Below are 20,049 nucleotides of genomic sequence, written 5' to 3'. Positions count from 1 at the left end.
ATCAGAACCCTTACGTACTATGCATCAGAAGATCCGAGGCTTGGCTTAGCTTAGCTTATTCTCCCACCCTACAACAAGATTGTTTAAGCTGTTGTCTATGGTTCACCTCTGCTTTTATTTTTTTAAAACTAATGTCTGCTGTCTATGTTTAATAGAAGAACAATAGTGTTGTGCCACAACTTTTTTCACTCTACAACACATGACACACTACATCATTCTTATGTAGGCGTTACCGGACATGTATGTATGGACTCAATGTGTAATTTTCTATTAATTTGTATGCTAGGCGGTCAACAAACAATTAATGAACGCAATATAGATTGAATTAGGCCGATAAACCGCCCAATAACCGCCCGATAAGAGCTAAACTGTTACCAATCCGCCCGATATCTTAGCGGGTGGCTAGCGGATTAATACATTTAAAAGCCGATTACCGTTAAGCCAAACCGTTAAGAGTAATTAACCGTCCAATCCGCCCGATAAGCAGCCCTAGTTGGAATCATCAAAATTCTATTCCGGGGCGGTCTGCACATATTTTGACATCCGGTCACTATTTGAACTTAAACTTTTAATTTTTCATCAAAATTCCATATCTCGGGCTAGGGACCTCGGAATTTGATTTCGGGCATATGCCTAAATCCCAAATCACGATACGAACCTACAAAAATTATCAAAACACTGATCCGAGTCTGTTTGCTCAAAATGTTGACCAAAGTCAACTCAATTGAGTTTTAAAGCTCTAATTCACATTTTAATTCATTTTTCACCTTAAATTTTCCGAAAAAGTTTTACGGACTGCACACGCAAGTCGAGAAATAATAAATAGTGCTTTTCGAGGTCTTAGAACACAGAATTAATTATTAAATTTAAAGATGACATTTTGGGTCATCACAATACGGCTATACCTCTATATATATATACACACACTTTATTGTAATACTTTAACTATATATATAGCTTATTATAGTATATGTTTGTGTATATATATATATATATGTAACACGCTTCGTTGTACTACTTTAACTACATATATAGCATGTTATATATAGTATATGCTAGTGTATTCATTATTTGTATTACAAAAGTGTTAACGAATTACATTTAGATTATTTAAATAGTAAATATAAAAGTAATACAAAAGTTTGACCAATGTTGACGTAATAACCGACCAACATTGGTCGGTAAATTTAAATATAAATTTTTAAATATTATAAAATATTTTAAATAATAAAATAATTATTAAAACTTTAAAAATTGGGTCCAGATTACCGACCAACGTTGGTCGGTAATCTAAAATTTTCTTGTCTGACCAGCTGGGTCAATTCGTTGACCAATTTACCGACCAACGTTGGTCGGTATTTAGTTTAAAAAATATATAATTTTTTTCCAGTTTCCGTCAAAGCCGGACGGTTTTTGGTCGCTTTTTTTGACCGACCAACGTTGGTCGAAAATATTTGGTCGGTTTTTAGCAGATTTTTAGTAGTGTCCCGCTATGCGCGGGATCCGGGGAAGGGTTGAACCACAAGGGTCTATCATACGTAGTCTTACCCTGCATTTCTACAAGAGACTGTTTCCACGGCTCGAACGCGTGACCTCCTGATCATATGACAACAACTTTACCAGTTACGACAACACTCTCCTACAACACATATACGAGTATCAAATGAAACATATAGTATTCGATCTAACTGTGTCAATTTGTTAAATGAGAGAAAATTAATTGAACACATCCTTGTTGCGTATAGAGGTTGAGCACAAAGTTATTCTCATAATTGCTACAATGACTTGTATGGTTAAAAGGAAAAAATATACATAGTAGAATATATAAAGGTGGAAAATAAAGAAGGAACGAAAATAAAAGATATTTATTTGGGATTTGAAGTTGCATCAGTGTCATGAATATCTACCTTAGAAATCGAATAGAAACAAAAAAACGAATATGATATATAGTTGATTGATTGGTAAGAGATGCAAACATAGCCACTTGATGGATGCTTCCAAATCTGATAGGGACAATGTTGCTCTTTTAAGTCGATGGTTTATATCAATTTGCAAATATAGATAACATTTTCCCCCAAACAGTTCTCCACCATCGTTTACCTCCCATCATTTCCTATATTATTTTCTTTTTCTTTTTTTCCTTCTTTTGAGTAGGTGAAGACACTGATAAAAATATTCTTCGTTCCAATTTATACGACAATTTTTCGTTTCGTGGCATTTCAAAATAATTGATTTTATTCTTATAATGATATTACTCCTATTACAACTTTCACAATTCTATTAGATTTAGAGACTAAAATTTCCAGAAAACTTTCCTCTTCTCTGTATTGATAACGCACTGTACATCCTCTTTATACAAGTTTGTAATGTAAATTCAATAAATGAAAAAAGAAAATTATATTTATACTTGTCATATTCTTATTCAATAAAATCTAACTATACTAACAAACTGTATTCTCTCCTACATGCCATAGAATTGATCACGTGTAGGCATCTTCTAGAATTATTCTTTTCTGATTGCTGGCCAAGGAAGTATTTGGAGTGTCATGATTTAATCCATCAATGTTGTGTTTGAAGGCCACGATCTGTCCACGTGTTCCTTTGTTTGTCTGAGAAGACCAAGTTTGACCAAACCATATTTTAGAGTTAGACTTCACTTTACTCTTTGTATTCGATACACACGAAGCCTCACACGACCCCTCTTTCTTCTTCATCTTTAATCCTCTGTTATGTGACTCCATAGCTTGATTGCTTTTATGTAATCCATTCTGCGAATCAATATCATCATGATTCTCAACACCCCTCTCAAGTTGGAGGGGAAGGAACTGATACCCAACTTGCAAAGAATAAATTTGTGGGAAGGTCCAGCTAGAGATTTGGTAAAGAGATCTGCCAGTTGCAAGGTCGATGGAACATAGGAAAGAGAAATCAGCCCTGAGAGAAATTGTTGGCGCACAAAATGGCAGTCCAACTCGACATACTTTGTGCGTTCGTGAAAAACGGGAATTCGAGTTATGTGAATGGCTGCTTGACTGTCGGAGTGCAAAGGAATCAGTAAACATGAAGAAAGAGATAGATCCTCAAGCAAGCAAGTCAACCAAGTCAACTCAGCAGGGAATTTCCTCATCGATCTATATTCAGCCTCGACAGAGGAAAGTGAGATGGATGGTTGTTTCTTTGACTTCCACGAGATAGGAGAGCCGCCTAAACTGATGTAGAAACCACTGATAGATCGTCTAGAATCTAGGCATGAGGCCCAATCCGCATCATAGTAAGCAATTAAGGAGAAATATTGTGAGCCATTCAAAAACAAACCTTGCCCCGGATCAAGGCATAGATAGCTCAAAACTCGAAGAGCAGCAGAGAAATATCCCACATAAGGTCTTTGCATGAACTGGCTTAAAATCAGAACAGCAAAAGAAAGATCAGGCCTTGTGTGGGTAAGATAGTTTAATTTTCCAACGAGTCTTCGATAGATAATTGGATCAGTTAGTGGAGGACCTGAATTAGCAGATAACTTGGAATAAGGATCAAGAGGGGAGTAAGCTGAAGGCAGTTGATTGCAATCAAATTCTGCCAGCAAGTCTAAGGTAAATTTCCTTTGACTTACTATAATGCCATTGATTTCGCGCAGAATCTCCATCCCCAGAAAGTAATGTAATTCCCTTAGGTCCTTGATTCGAAATTAAGCATGTAAGAAAGCTTTTAATTCTGATAGTTCTATAGGATTGTTACCTGTGAGTAGGATGCCGTCCACATATACTACCACAATAGAAACAAGATGACATGTCTTCTTAAAAAATAATGAGTAATCATTGAGTGAAGAAGAATAACCTTTAAAACTCAAGGCTCCAGCAAGTCTGGCATACCACTGCCTAGATGCCTACTTTAAGCCGTATAGAGATTTTCTTAATTTGCACACAAGATTGGGACTAGAAGGTATGAGACCTGCAAGGAACTTCATATAAATTTATTCCTGTAGATCACCATGTAGAAAGGCATTGCTAACATCTAACTGTGTAATGCTCCAGTCTCTTTTGACTGCAATAGCCAACAAACACCGGATTGTAATCATTTTGACCACTGGTGAGAAGGTCTCATTATAATCAATTCCTTCTCTCTGAATATCCCCTCTAATCACCAACCTGGCCTTCAATCTCTCAATTGTCCCATCTACATTATGCTTTACCTTGTATACCCATTTATAAGGCAAAGCCTTCCTCCTCTTTGGTAAAGGCACTACCTTCCATGTTTGATTTGTTTGTAAAGCCTCAATTTCTGAATCCATTGCTTTCTTCCATCCTGGATGAAGTGATGCTTGAGTAAAACTAGTGGGCTCAGTCACAGTAGCAATAGACTTCAGCAATTGTTAATTCTGAAATGATAATGCAGTAAAGGAAAATCTGGAAGGTTGTGAGGGTTGTGTGAAATAGGCAGAGGATACATTTGTGAGGTAAATATTATTGCAAACATAGTCTTTCAGATGTTCAGGGAATTTAGTCAATCTTTCTGATTTTCTAACTGGTAAAAGAGAATTAGGAACTGGACTACTAAAAGGATGGTGAGAAGTTGAGCTAGGACTAGGAGAAGTAAGTTATGTTGAGAAAGTGGGCTGAGTTGAGCAGGGGAAGAGGTAAGCAGTGAACTAGGAGAAGATTGGTTAATGTCTTGTGGCTCATTAACAAGTGATGTTGGTAAGTGAAAAGTCTTGTCATTGGGAATAATTGTGTCAGGTGGAGTAGGAAAGATAGGTTGAGGTTTTGGTGCTTAATTGTGAAAAGGGAAATTAGTTTCATGGAACTGTACATCTCTAGACACCACAATCTTTTTGTTGTCTAGTTCCAAAAGCTTGTACCCTTTCTATCCGGGAGGGTACCCTAAAAACACACATGTCTTAGCTCTTGGTTCAAACTTGCCCCTGCTTTGTGTTAAAGTAGATACATAACATAGGCATCCAAAAGTCCTCAAATCTGTATAATCATGGAGATCTCCAAAAATCACCTCATATGGTGTCTTTCCTTTAAGAACTCTAGAAGGAATCCTATTAATCAGATGTGTTGCTGTTAGCACACATTCTCCCCAGTAGGATGTAGGTAGCTTTGACTGAAATATTAAGGCCCTTACTATTTCTAACAAATGCCTGTGTTTTCTTTCAACCACCCCATTTTGTTGAGGGGTGGCAACATAGGATATTTGGTGCAGTATGCCTTGAGAGGTCAAGTATTCAGAATGTACATAATCTTTCCCTAATTCCATTGCATTATCTGACCTGATTACCTTCACCTTTACATCAAACTGTCTTTCAACCATCTTCAAAAAATGTTGTAAGACACTGAATGCATTACTTTTTGCCGTCAACAAGTATGTCCATGTTGCCCTACTGAAGTCATCAAATATAGTTAAAAAGTATTTGTATTCATTATAAGTAAAAACTTTGTAAGGTTCCCAAGTATCTATGTGGATTAGTTCAAATATTTGTTTTGTTGAAGTATGACTTATTGGAAAAGATTTTCGAGTTTGCCTTGCCAAAGGACATACATCACACGAATAGTTTGAATTAGGAAGAAAAGAAATAGTACTAATATTTTTCATTGCATCGAAAGGCAAATGTCCCAACCTATTGTGCCATAAAATTACATCAGATACTAATTTAGCAGAAGAAACTGAAACTGAATTGTGCTCTTTAGACAATAGAGAAACATTTGATTGAAAGAAATTTCTAGACTGGGTACTACATGGCCTAAGCAAATATAGTCCTTCTTTGACTTCACCAAAAGCTTGAGGTCTCTTCATTAAAGAGTCCTACAAGAGACATTCAGTATGAGTAAGAAGTACTGAATATTTAAACTGGTATGTGAGTTTGTGAACAGATAATAGGTTGAACTTGAAACAAGGAACATGTAGCATATTTTCTAGGACAAGATCTGAAAAAATAGGTACACTACCTGAATGAGTAACTTTGACCTGATATGAATTAGGAAGATTAACAATAAGAGGCATAGGGAGTGGAGTTAAAGCCTTAAAATCTTTAGGATCATAACACATATGTTTTGAAGCACGTGAATCTATGATCCAAATATTAGTGTTATAAAAGGAAAAATTAGAAACTAAGTTATTGAAAGCAATACCAAGCTACAGCATTTGCACTAATATATACTCCAGTTCCTGTTGAGGTGTCCTGATGAACCTTGACATGCTTGAGCAAATTTATAAGCTGAGAAAACTGATCCTTGGACAGGTTCTGTGTTAAATTAACTTCATCAATCTCCATTGGTTGTGGCTCCTCGTCTGATGTTGTTGCATTTCCCCTTATTGGTCCCTGAAATTTCTTGTTCTTGTTGAACTTGTAATCAGAAGGATATCCCACAAGTTTGTAGCAATCTCCTATCACATGGTTTGTCATTTTGCAATAAGTGCAAAATTGATTTGGCTTCTTTCCTTTGTAGTTAGGGTTCTCTACACTCTGTGTGTAGTTCCCTGAATTTCCTGTAAACTTCTGTGTTGATTGCACTTGGCTTCCATTTGTCATAGAGTATCCTTGGCTTTTTGCCATAAAAGATGAACCCCCTGAGGAAAGTTGATTATAAACATGGGTTTTCCTCTGATTCTCATCCTACAATATTAGTGAGTAAGCATGGTTAACAGTAGGAAGTGGCTTAATCATCAAGATGTTACTCATAGCCTGAGCATATGTCTCATTCAACCCCATAAGAAATTGAATGAACCTTTCATCCTCCAAAGATTTGGTTAACTTCTTCTTTCCTCCACACACACATGTACAACTACAGTTTGTATGAGTATTAAGAGAATCAAGTTCATCCCATAACTTCTTGATTTTTGTGTAATAGCCTGCAATATCATTAGTTCCCTGTACTAAATCATTTAATTCCTTTTGCAGATGGAATAACTTAGCACCATTTGACTATCCAAATCTCTCTTCAAGATCAGTCCATAGATCCAAGACTGTTTTGAAATAAATAACATATTCAGCTATCTCTTTTCCCAAAGAGTTCAACAACCAAGATGTCACCATGTCATTGCATCGATTCCACTGTTGGAAATCCTTAGAGGTGACTGCTGGTGCTAAGCAAGTCCCATTGATAAAACCCAATTTGTTTTTGGCTGACAAGGCTATGAGGACAGGTCTACGCCAAGCCTGATATCCTTTGCCATCAAAATGGAAATTCATCAGGTTCATACCTGGTGCATCAGATGAATGCAGAAAATAAGCATGGTTGGAGTCATACTGAGCTCCAATTCCAGCTGTTGTTGTTGTAACTTCAGTGTTATCCGGCATGATTTTGTTATAAGTATCAAAGGAAGGAAGAAGAAATGAGATTCAAATTTGAAGATGAACGAGAAGCTTTCAAGGCTCTGATACCATATTAGATTTAGAGACTAAAATTTTCAGAAAACTTTCTTCTTCTCTGTATTGATAGCGCACTGTACATCCTCTTTATACAAGTTTGTAATGTAAATTCAATAAATAAAAAAAGAAAATTGTATTTACACTTGTCTTATTCTTATTCAATAAAATCTAACTATACTAACAAACTATATTCTCTCCCACATGCCAAAGAATTGATCACGTGTAGGCATCTTCTAGAATTATTCTTTTCTGATTGCTGGCCAAGGAAGTATTTGGAGGGTCGTGATTTAATCCATCAATGTTGTGTTTGAAGGTCACGATCTGTCCACGTGTTCCTTTGTTTGTCTGAGAAGACCAAGTTTGACCAAACCATATTTTAGAGTTAGGCTTCACTTTATTCTTTGTATTCGATACACACGAAGCCTCACACGACCCTTATTTCTTCTTCATCTTCAATCCTCTACTATGTTACTCCATACCTTGATTGCTTTTATGTAATCCATTCTGAGAATCAATATCATCATGATTCTCAACAAATTCTTACTTAAATTCATCTAATTATTTAAAATGTAATGAGGTCTCGTGTTCTCTTGAGAATATAGAAATTCCTAGTAGAAAGCACTTTAGCTTTTAATGAAAGAAAACAACTAATTAGTGAGATGTCACCACCAAGGTTTATCTTGAAATGGATAGGATCCTTCCCGTTAACCAAAGATCTTTGTCTTAACTTTAGGTATAGAAAAAATCCTAGTAGGAAACGTCTCGCTTTAATGGGCCTTACCTAGCGAACATCCGAATTAATCGGGGCTCCAATGTAGGTGCCGAACACTAGGTGGGAATCGTACGTAAAAAAAAAATGCTAGTTTAGTGTTTTGTGGGAAACCCCAAAAAAAAAAATCAGAGGTGTTAGGTTTCCTTGAGACTAGAAATTTTTTTTGTGTAACATTAGACGAATTTGAATTCTAAATACCACATTAACAATATGATCTACTAAACATGCACACTTAAGCATACTAGATCAGTATATACTTCGATAAATCTGTATCACGGCTTTCTTTTTTCCTATCCACTGTTAATTACTGTACAAACGCTGTATAATTTTGTCCCTAAAGAAAGATCAAACTATAATTCTAGACCTTAGAAAAGATTAATGAAAATTGATAAAAAGAATATATTAAAGAGGAAAGCAAGTAGGACTTTCGTATATCCCCTGATGATATTGTCCTAGCTAGTCATGTGACAAGTATATCTAATTAACAATTTGGTTGTGATTCCGTTTATTCCAAGTATTGGTAATTAATGTCTTTGTAACGAATAATTATCTTATCTCACACATATTCGATAGCCTAAATTGACTAAAGTAAGAATCATAGCTAGGCTTGTTTTTCTTGCCATTTAGTGACATTGCTTTTATATTTCAATCTATACCCCAAAAAATATAATTGTATTATAACATAATAGTAGGCTAGTAGCATCGAAGATATTTAAATTTCAGGAGAAATTTTCGTCATCCGAATCTTGATAAAAATATTAGAATTAATCAGCTCATCCTCGCGCGGATCAATAGAAAATCATAAATTAACATTGTGAAAATACTTTATTTTAACGTACGTCTTATTAAAATGGACATATTTAAAATTTTAAAGAGATGTCAGCCCCAATCCATCCCTCGTGAACTTTTAGGTGGAAAGCAAGTAATAGCCTAATTAAAGATATTGCAAAGCCACTGCAATCTCAAAGCGAAAAGGTAAATAGATAATTAGATGTGTAAGTTAGTTAACATAGAAACCTTGAACCGATGGATAATCCAGTTAAGTATTAATTAATACTCCTTCAGTTCACTTTTACTTGGCACGTTTTGACTTTTCACGGCCCTTAAGAAATAATAAATGAAATGCATAATTTATCATGATATACGTATTAATTAATGCATATTTTATTGGATTTAAAAAAATAATTTGAAATGAGTAATAAATACTGTGGGTATAACAGAAAAAAAATTATCTTCTCTTCATATGCGTAAAGTGACAAGTAAAAATAAAAATTTATTTATAGTATATCTGCCAAGTAAAAGTGAACGGAGGGAGTACATGATAATTTCTTAATGATTCCAATAAAAGAATAACCGGAGATATTAATTAGAGCTTAATGAGTATTTTGTAGGTAGAATAAAGTTTGGTATTCTTTTGATATTCAATAGGGATGATATTAACATTTAACGGCAATATATGGAAGTCAACTTTACAGATGCCATATTGGTACTGGGAGACAAAATCCCCCCACCCCTCCAATACATCCATAAAAAGTGGCATCCCAACTTCATTTTTATATGTCCAATTTCTCGCATATAGCCAAAAAAAATTGTAACTAAAACTTAATTTTAAAAAGTCAACAAAAATCTTACAAATCGTACCTGTAATTCATTAACAAAAATTAATTCAACTTGCATCTTGAATCCTGGAAATCAATTATATGCACTACGAACTAAATATTTTGCAAGTTACTTCAACCACTAGCAACTCTTACTTAGGAATTCAATTTTTGGTTTAATTTTATAAGGAAACAAGAGATAAACCTTATTAGATAATTGTCAACAACACGATTGTATAATATTTTAAGATTATTTGCAAAAGAAAATTCTTTTCATTTCCTTCACATACAAGGTAGTTCTGTGCAACAAATGAAATGTTAAGCAATATACCTCCTTGATATTTCATGTAAGCAATATCATTTTATTATTCTCTGGTCGTTTATATATATATATATATATATATATATATATATATATATATATGTAACAATTTAATACCGTGAGTCCACCGGTACAATAACAATAACAATATACGCATTTGTGATCCTACAAGTAGGATTTAGGAAGGATGTGGTGTACGCAGATCTTACTCCTACCTTGTGAGAGGTAAAAAGACTATTTCCTATAAATTCTCGGTTCAAAAAATATATTTTCAAAACATGTTTGAAAAATACAAGAGTAAAATAGTTGCAAAAGGTAATTACTATGATAGAAATCCATTTTTTGTCCACATTTCTACCATTTCCCGTCAAAAGAGTCATTTCCCCCCCCCCCTCCAAAATTAACCAAAAAGGTCAAGGCTTCTCTACCTTCATAATATTGAGGTAAGGTTTGCGTACACATTATTTTTCCCAAACCTCACTCGTGGGTTGTTGTTGTTGTTAACCAAAAAGGTCAAGGCTTAAAGGTAATTAGGAGTAAATTCTAGGACTCAATGATCCATGAAAGAAAGATGGACCAATATACACTTTGAAATAGGACCAGATGCTCTATGCCATTCACTATTACAAACAGGCCCGGAATGCTACTGTCCAATTGCCCAAATTTGCAGTTTGTCTATAAATTGGCAAATCGGACATAGAAATGACATCAGATAGCCACTTTAAAGAGGTGTTATTTAGAAATTATCCAGTGCGTCCTGAATTTTAGTTTTTCAGGATATTTTTATCTTGAAATTAAGAATTTTAGTTTAAAATTTCAAGACAAATTAAGTACTGGCTTATCTCTAAATACTAAATAGCATCCTTGAGTATGACTATATGTACACTTGCCCCCAAATCGGACGCAAGACGTCAAAATTGATAGAAAATCAATGAAACTGTAGGAACACTAGGAGCAAAGACAAATTCTTTTTTTTATGTTTTTTTTTTTTTTTTTGTAGAAAGGAGCAAAGATAATTACTACCATCTAACTATGTTGAATTAATTTTAACTAGAGCCGTCAAAATGGGGTTCACTCGTGAGGCCAGCCTAACTCAGCCTGCCACTTGGGTAGAGTTGGGCTAGGCTTTTTTTAGCCAATTTAAAACTGAGGCTTATATAAGCCCGACCCCAGTCAACACGCTAGCCCTTGAGACTTGACCGAGGCTAGGCATGGGCCGGCCCGTGGGCCAACAATTAACTAACTATTAAATATTTAATATTTTAAAAAGTAAAAACTACAAAAACTATTAATTATAATCCCCATTCCCCAATCATATATTGCTCATTTACCCTTTCATATCAACTAGAATTTAGATTTTTGACATGCATGTAATATGGCAAAATTATTTTTTCTTTTGCTTAATTAATAACGAATTCAAAAAATTTTGGGTGGCCAATAATAATATTTTTTCAAAAGAAAATATTACTTTAAGTGTCCATTTGGATTACTTTAATATATTATTAATATTTAAGCTACTCCAGTATAGAAAAAGATCAATTTTAAATACAAAAAAAAAATGACCACTAGCAAATTTCAGGAATTTTAAAATTCTTATGGATTATAATGATAAAATCAGCAAATTATGTTAATCCTAAATTAAAAAACCCCAGTATATAAAGTTATTGAAGCAATATCTGAATTTGAGAAAAATGAAAGAAACGTATTAAGAAAATATTCATGTAACTTTAAAAAAGAAGAGCTCGAAATATAGAGAATTTGCATTTCAATTACGAGATTCCTCGTCAAATATCAAGCTTTTTGTACGCTCTAAACAAACAGAAGTTGTTTACATCACTAATCGACTATGTCACAAAAAAATATTTAAGGATTTAAAAATATTCTTTTTTCTAAAAAAAATTGAAGGGCCGACCCGCCCTAGCCCGCGACCCTTTTAGGACTGGGTTGGGCAGACCATTTTAAGGCCCATTCATATGGCAGGCCGGCCCGTCCTATTCCACCAAAGTTAAAAGCATGCGAGGCTTGGGCTGAGCTGGGCTGACCCGTTTTGACAGCTTTAATGTTAACATTAGCGAAGCACTTGTAATGAGGGGCTCACAAGAACAAATTTGGGTTAACATTAGAACATTCAGACGTATTAAATACAACTTCTTGTTGCGATTAAGAAAAACATGTAATAAAACAATAAAGAAGAATATTGCAAAGAAAGAGAGAGAATTCTTATTGCTTTTGGTATGAATTACAATGAAATAGAACCCTTCTATTTATAGGGGAATAGTGACTTGGCCATCAAGTAACAACCCTAAAATCTCTCTAAAATATAGACGTTCGTCATAAATAAAATATTATTTATAACACTCCCCCTTGAATGTCTATTCAATAGATAATGTGTCTCGTTAAAACCTTAACTAAAATAAAACCAAGTGGGAAAAAATTCTAGTGAAGGAAAAAGAGTACACATATCTAACAATATGTCATTTGATTTCCTCGTTGAAAACCTTACAAGAAAAACGTAGTGGGATAAAACTTTGTAAGGAAAAAAAAGTACAACGCGTATTAACTCCCCCTGATGAGATTATCAATTCACATCCTAGAGCCTTCGCATTCCATTCTTGTGCACCATCTTAAAAAGATCGTTGGTAGAGATTTGATAAACAAATCAGCTATATTAACTTGAATGAATATATTGTACCTTGAAATCATCATTCTTGATAGATATATAATTACTTCATATAATGTCGTGGAGTGACTTTTTTAATATCTCCATAGTGGCAAAAAAGTTCGCTATTACATTATCATGCTTATAGTTATATCAATATACATTTGTGCACAAATTGCACTTAGGATGTGGTACTCCAGGACTAAGAATTATGTATGCTTTAAGCGATTTAAATATTTCAGAGATTGTCATATAATCCATATAAATAGAGTTTAGATGCATATCGAGTTTTTATATCACGCTAGACATATAAGATAGATAAAAGTGATTGCACACTCTGTTGACTTTATACTTTCAAGTGTTTGAACTACATGTCCAAAACTATGTGTCCTTTATATGAAACCAATTCTATTCGAATTGTTTCTTCAGACTTAAGATCCTCATATATATATATTTAACGTTATCATAGACGTAATCGACGAACATTTTATATCGGTTCCAACAATCTTTTTTTTCTTCATAAAGACATGATATAGAGATCTCTTCATTCATATTTTCAGGTACCTAAACCTTTCCTGGATTTTATGAAATGTTATGTCATGTGATATTCTAGATCACTTGCCACTTTATTATGATCATTTTGATCATTTGCTCATATTCTTTATCAAGAATTTTACTTGAAATCAACTTGTCTATACACTTTAAGCGTACCATAGTCTTTGTCCTTCTATGACTTATTTTAATAGGAGCATTTGTAGTGAGAAAATAGTTACTTTCTTTGGGTCAGCAAATGCGTCTGGCATACTTTGCAATATATTGCATATGAATTATATTTTTATGAACTTCAAATTCATATTATCTTATATGAGGATCTAGATGTACAAATGATAATTCATTCCACGTAATGTTTTGTCAATCATTTATCTTGTCTCCCCCTCATGTTAGAAAAACTAACTTGCTTTCATAACTTTGGATCCACCTTTGTGCGTTATGGTGTTAATCAAAAGATACACTGCACATCAATAATAATAAGATGGAATTATTTGGTTCATGAGCCTAAACCACCAGTGAGGGAAGAATGTAATATACTTTCGTATATAACGTATATCAACTGATATAAATAATTTGTTCTCATAAGTAATAGTTTATCTATTAAATGGAGGCACTCAATAAATCATTTTGCTAAACCAATTGTGATGTAAACCAACTTATCAAGATAAACTGTCTTGAATAGAAAATTTAGAAATTATGCTTTAAATTAAATTATTGAGGTATACATGACAGGTGAATGTGCCCATATTCACCTTTGATAAATTCCAAAATTCTAGGGATTAAATCCTAATTTTAGTTGGTATAATAATCGCGAGAACAAGCAAAACAAGAGAATTCATAAAGAATCTTCTTCAACACTTACCCCTTTTAATTCTCATTTATTTTGCGCATCTAAATCAAAATTGCTCAATAGGCCATGCTTGATAAAATTATCCGTATTAGTAAATTTCAGGTTTACATCATGACATGCGCAATTATTAATTAAACTTCCAGTTTACTACGACATGGGTTTTATATCAATAAACATCCAGTTTACTGTGTCATGTAATTTCGCCATATTTTTTATTTGTGTAATACAAATCGGGCAATAAAGCGGGTAGTATTCATATATACATATTACCCCACTATAGCTGTAGTAATATAAAGTTATTAAATCTTCATTATTTATATTCTCAATATAACCATCCGCTTTCGCGAATACTTTAGAAACTCAATAAGTTTATTTGAGACTTACTACGTCACAAAATAGTATAATTGGCTCTTCTAGAGCTCTCAATTAATTTTATACTACTACGTATTCATCAGCATCTATATGGTGAATAAACTTTTAAGGAGAAAGTTATACCATTATGGTCATGGTCAAAATTATATGCAAGATTTATTTCTTGCATTACTATTGTCTTTTAATAAATATATTGCTAAAATATTTTGGCTCTACAATAGGTACGTGACCAATGACCATTCATGCCATAATAATAAAACTATTTTCATAGTTCATCTAAAACCTCTTTCTAGAGATTAGTGTGGTTTATCCACTACCACTAGCATGTTCATATTCTTCAAAGAATGAATATGTATTCATAAATCAGATGTTGTCACATTGACATTATGAATGGACCATAATTATCTATATGTGCTTTACAAAATCTCATGTCAAATCGATGACAAATATTACTTTTACATAGTGAATGGTTATTTTGAGAATTCTTAATATTCTCATTATCACAATGATGAAGATTATAATTTCGTCTAATGCCACGTCCACACCCATTGATATCTTTATGGTAATAATTTTGTCTTCTTTAAGACTTATCGCATACTGCTATCATATTCTCTTAAGGGAATGAGAATGAAACAAATTCAATGGGACAAGTTTCCACTTCTTGAGCTCATAATCATATATGATTTGATCATGGCATAGAATTTTTACCACTTCGGGTGGTTATAATTTCTTATAAACTCCAATAGAGTTATAATCAAATTTTATTGTCTTTGCTTGAATTAAAAATTAAATTATAGAATTTCAAGAATTTAAAAGAAAAAAATAAAATAAAATACTTACCTTAAATCCAGAATTTAATCATGTTTCCATACTCAGTGCAATTAGCACAAAAGCAACTGATCAAACATATCTCATTTGTCGAATTTGAAAAATCTTGATTTGTCAATTCGTTGCTATCATCACATAATGAAACTCATCACGCCAAATTAATTTTCACGGGGAATGAATTTCCATGACAGGATGAGTCAAGTACATCTAAACTGTTAATTAGTCTCTCGATCCTACGACTTAGCTTCAAAATTCAAAGCCCAATGGTTCATCATTTTAGTCTCTACTCAATTGATTAGAGTCTCGTGTTGATAACATGTAATAAAACAATAAAGAAGAATATTGCAAAGAGAGAGAGAGAGAGAGAGAGAGAGAGAGAGAGAGTTCTTATTGCTTTTGGGTTAAATTACAATGAAATAGAACCCCTCTATTTATAGGGAAAAAATAACTTAGCCACCAAATAACAACCCTAAAATCTCTCTAAAATATAGACATTCATCATAAATAAAATACTATTTATAACAAAACATTCTTTCTCTATTCATTTACTTTTTTAAGCTAGCCAATTAAGTAATTCGTTAACCAACAAGAGGGATCAGTTAGTTGGATTGCATACTTTCAGTTGCATGCTTCTACTTTAACATCAATACAGGTTTCACCCAACCCATCTTGAATTATATCACTAAATCTTTCTAGAGTTGGAGGGGTTACATAAATTTGGTTTATTTGAAATATCTATTTTAATATACTTACTATTTTATTAGTATTTTTAAAAAATTTCTGGTGTCTGATATCCACATTAGGATTCCAATTAATTTGATTTTAACCACATAAGAATCATTAAAAAAAGAAGGCAGAATAACCTGATAGACATTTGTACTTATTCGCGTTTGTCATTCCGGTCCATGTACTCAACGAAGTTTCATCGAGACACTTATAGTTGTTCAAAATCAGTGTTTTAAACCACTCTCTTCTCGCGTGTTCTTCAAATCTCTGACATGAATGACACATCAGTGTCCCCGTCAGATTTTTTTGACACATCATCATGAATTTATTTTTCATATTTAAAAAAAAATCATTCCACCATCTCCTCTACCACCCTCCTCCTCCCTCACCATCTTTATTCCCCACCATTCCCTTTATCTTTACCAACACCTTCAAAACGGCCCACAAGTAATAATGTTATGTGACAAATAATCAAGAGAATAAATTGATAAAATTTTCTGTATTTAGCCCCAAATCGTTAAAATTGCCTAACCACCAAAAGAACAGGTCATTGAAAAATAACCACCCAAAAGACTATCATCACCAAAAACTTTTGAAATTTCGCTACAGATAAACTTGTCGGAAACATATTTTATTGGCAATATTCTTACACTATTTTTATTTATTTTCTTTGCAAAAGCTCGTGTTAAAAAGTTGGGGAATGAGGATGTGGGAAAGAATTTTTTCCAAAAATTGCTGCCAATCTGGCGGTTATTTCGGATGTCTAGGGATGTTATTGGTTGATGAAGAGGTGGTGGAGGAGGATTGTGTTGCAATTATTTTTGGGTTAAAATGAAGAAGGAGGGATAACGTGAAAAGGGGGGAGGGGGGCAGAATGTGAAAGAGAAGAAGCACTCTTCTTTCATTTTTTAATTTAATGTTTGTATTTTCTTTTTCTTTTTTTCCTTATTTTAATTATTTTCGGTTAAATATTAATATTCATGCTTCTTACACGCGTGCAATACATATATTTTGTCAAATTCAGGCGTTAAGTTGCCACATAAACTTGGTCAACGGTCAAAAGGGGTTTAAAATATTAACTTTAAATATATATAAGTGTCTCGATGAATTTTGTTTAGTACAAAGATGAAAGTGTCTGGAGAGGGGGGGGGAGAGCAGAACGTGAAAGAGAAGAAGCACTCTTCTTTTACTTTTTAATTTAATGTTTGTATTTTCTTTTTTTTCCTTATTTTAATTATTTTCGGTTAAATATTAATATTCATGCTTCTTACACGCGTGCTATACATGTATTTTGTCAAATTCAACCGTTAAGTTGCCACATAAACTTGGTCAACGGTCAAAGGGATTTAAAATATTAACTTTAAATATATATAAGTGTCTAAATGAAATTTATTTAGTACAGAGATCGGGATAACAAATGCGAACAAGTATAAATATCTTCTAGGCTATTCGACCAAAAAAGAAAGTGCTCCCAATTCAAGATTTGTTTTCATTTCGAACTAGAAATTTGCATAACAAATTGCCCCAAACCACGTACCAAGTACAACGTATACAAGCGAACAACTTGCAAAAGAAAGTGCTCCCAATTCAAGATTTGTTTTCATTTCGAACTAGAAATTTGCATAACAAATTGTCCCAAATCACGTACCAAGTACAACGTATACAAACGAACAACTTGCAAAAGAAAGTGCTTCCAATTCAAGATTTGTTTTCATTTCAAACTAGAAATTTGCATAACAAATTGCCCCAAACCACGTACCAAGTATACAAGCGAACAACTCGCAAGGATTTGCAACTATTTAGGAACAACAACAAAAAACTTGGCACGCGGCATATCAAACCCTGTTGGCCAAATCCGTCTTCCTAATTTGTCGTCTTATCTTTTCTCTTTATTTTAGTTTTGGCAAAATTTGTCGTCTTGTGATCTTGTCCAAATCCATTTTCCTCGTCCTTACCTTTTCCCTCTGCTGACAAATTATCAAATTGTCAAAACCGTGTGCTCTCCAGTCTACACGCCCCAAGATTCGTTCAAAAACAAACGTCGCCCCCTTCTTTAGCCTTTCACGCTATATCTCTACATAAAACCCCAACCTCATAATTCATGCTTCAATCCAAACTACAGCATTAATGTATATCAAATAGTTTGATTAAGGGTTGAATTTCAGTGGATTGTGTGGCAGCAAATATTTCAAAGTAGCTAGACATCAAAAACAAAGATAGGCAAAAATGTGTAAAGGGTTTCAGCAATACGAGAGAGATCGTCTGAAAATCAAAGCTTTTTATCTCCATTTCTCATTTTCCTCACCTACCAAAAATGCCTTACCCGATTGTCTAACACTGCATTATCTTCCAAGAATAAGTGAAAGTCCATTGGAGATTAACGACTCCAAGATCCGATCCAATGCCCCGGGTTTCGTTACGCTCCACCGGGTCGTGTCAGCTGAGAAGGCAACAAAAGGGGTCATATATGGAAGCAGAGATAGAGTTAAAGCGAGTGAAGGAGTAAGGTTCGAAATATACATCGCTGATGTAAAGATTTTAAGGGGTATTTTCGGAAAAGATGGAGTTGAGGATAATTGGAGAATTGATTGCAGGTCAATGCTCGAAAATGATGATTTGCACGTAAAAGGGGCGGAAGTGTGTGTGGCGGTGGAAGGACGAGCCGCCGGTTCAGCGGCGGAGGTGATAACAGAGAAGGTGGAGATGACGGTGAAGAAGAGGAGATCACGGCGGAGGAGCTGTTTTCAGAAGCTGGAGGAGATCCCTGAACAAAGAGAAGTTGAAAATGAGCTTGAGGGGTCCACTTGTTGTTGCTTGGAGTGTGAAGGTGAAGAAGATTCCGACGGCGGAGACACGGCGGAAGCAGCGGCGGAGGAGGCTGAGACGGAGGGAGTTGGGTGGGCATTAGATGTGGGGATATGGGTGATGTGCCTTGGGGTGGGTGTTGGGTATTTGGTCTCTAGAGCTTCTTCTAAGAGATTAAGAAGAAGAAGATTTATACTATAAACTTATTTTTAGTAGTAATTAATACGATTTTTTGCTGTAAGTTCTAACAATAGGAGTCTATATTGAGAATTTGAGAGTGATCTTGATATTGTTAACCCAAATTTCCGGAGATTATTTACACCAATAAATTTCACTTTATACTTAAGCTTATTCACTTGTATACGGTCGAAATAGATTTCGGCATTCTTACGTTCGATCGAGTTCGAGTGTTAAAAAGTCGGAATGAGATTTTGGGAGTGAGCTCTAAGGTTGGTATTAACGAGCCTCGAGCCCGAAGGTCGCTCGAGGAGGCGGCTCGATAATCCTATCGAGCCCGTGACCGAATAGATCCGCAAGGTACTGTTTCAAGGTCGGAAATGCGTGACGCCCATCTCGAAAGTCGAACTCGATCCAAGACCGAAGGGCCCGACCCAGTAACGAGTTCGAGCCAGTATCGAGCTCATAGACAAGAGCCGTTGCAACCGCACCAAGAGAGAGAATCTTGGCGGAATCAAGGAAGAGACAAGTCATCATGAGCCTTCCATTATATGTTTTATTTTATTATTTCTTGTAATGACCCTCTTCTATAAAAGGGAAATCCTTGTAAGCTAAAAAAAAAAAATCACTTCTCATATTATAATATAGTTCCTCATGCTTGTTTTATTTTACCTTATTCATTTTTTTGCTCAATATTCATATTCTCATAGTTAAGAATATACGTATCTCTATTTCTCTACACGATTTATATCGAATTGTGTCGCATATACTTAGAACCACACACAAAATCTAGTGTTATCCGATTTTTTCGGTAAACAGTTTGGCACCCACCGTGGGGCTAAGGGTAACAGTGATCGTTTGATATAAATCTAAAGTACACGCCAGTTTGTAACTTTAAATCAGCAATGGCTTCACTTATAGAACCACGAAGCCGACCTTCAAGATGAAACCAACAACTTGGCACCCGGGGCCGGAAGGCCACTTGATGATGGCACTGAGACTCGAATCGAAGCACCCAA

General features: G+C 34.4%; 2 protein-coding genes across 2 annotated transcripts; one reads left to right on the top strand and one right to left on the bottom strand.

The window, feature by feature from the left end:
• Positions 1 to 3,970: 3,970 nt before the first annotated feature.
• LOC138898279 (uncharacterized) lies at positions 3,971 to 7,297 on the bottom strand. Its single transcript, XM_070184339.1, has 6 exons — positions 6,983 to 7,297; positions 6,129 to 6,613; positions 5,946 to 5,964; positions 5,638 to 5,802; positions 5,002 to 5,310; positions 3,971 to 4,357 (listed from the first exon to the last, which is right to left on the bottom strand). The coding sequence occupies exons 1-6, from the start codon at positions 7,295 to 7,297 to the stop codon at positions 3,971 to 3,973; spliced, it is 1,680 nt and encodes a 559-aa protein (XP_070040440.1).
• A 10,799-nt stretch (positions 7,298 to 18,096) lies between these two features.
• LOC104117481 (uncharacterized) lies at positions 18,097 to 19,204 on the top strand. The gene has a single exon (XM_033661620.2). The coding sequence runs from the start codon at positions 18,275 to 18,277 to the stop codon at positions 19,052 to 19,054; it is 780 nt and encodes a 259-aa protein (XP_033517511.1). The 5' UTR covers positions 18,097 to 18,274; the 3' UTR covers positions 19,055 to 19,204.
• Positions 19,205 to 20,049: the final 845 nt, after the last annotated feature.

The sequence above is a fragment of the Nicotiana tomentosiformis genome, chromosome 8, assembly GCF_000390325.3.
Source record: "Nicotiana tomentosiformis chromosome 8, ASM39032v3, whole genome shotgun sequence".
In the NCBI taxonomy this organism is placed as follows: Eukaryota; Viridiplantae; Streptophyta; class Magnoliopsida; order Solanales; family Solanaceae; genus Nicotiana; species Nicotiana tomentosiformis.
This window is presented reverse-complemented; position numbering and strand designations above follow the sequence as displayed.

Excerpts from the sequence above, each read along its gene's own strand:
- LOC138898279 (XM_070184339.1), bottom strand. The coding sequence starts at position 7,297 with ATGCCGGATAACACTGAAGTTACAACAACAACAGCTGGAATTGGAGCT. Across the intron at positions 5,311-5,637 it reads CTGCTAAATTAGTATCTGAT|ATGGTTGAAAGACAGTTTGA; the intron begins GTAATTTTATGG and ends CATTTTTTGAAG. Across the intron at positions 4,358-5,001 it reads AAGGAAAGACACCATATGAG|TCTATTGCTACTGTGACTGA; the intron begins GTGATTTTTGGA and ends CAATTGCTGAAG.
- LOC104117481 (XM_033661620.2), top strand. The coding sequence starts at position 18,275 with ATGTGTAAAGGGTTTCAGCAATACGAGAGAGATCGTCTGAAAATCAAA.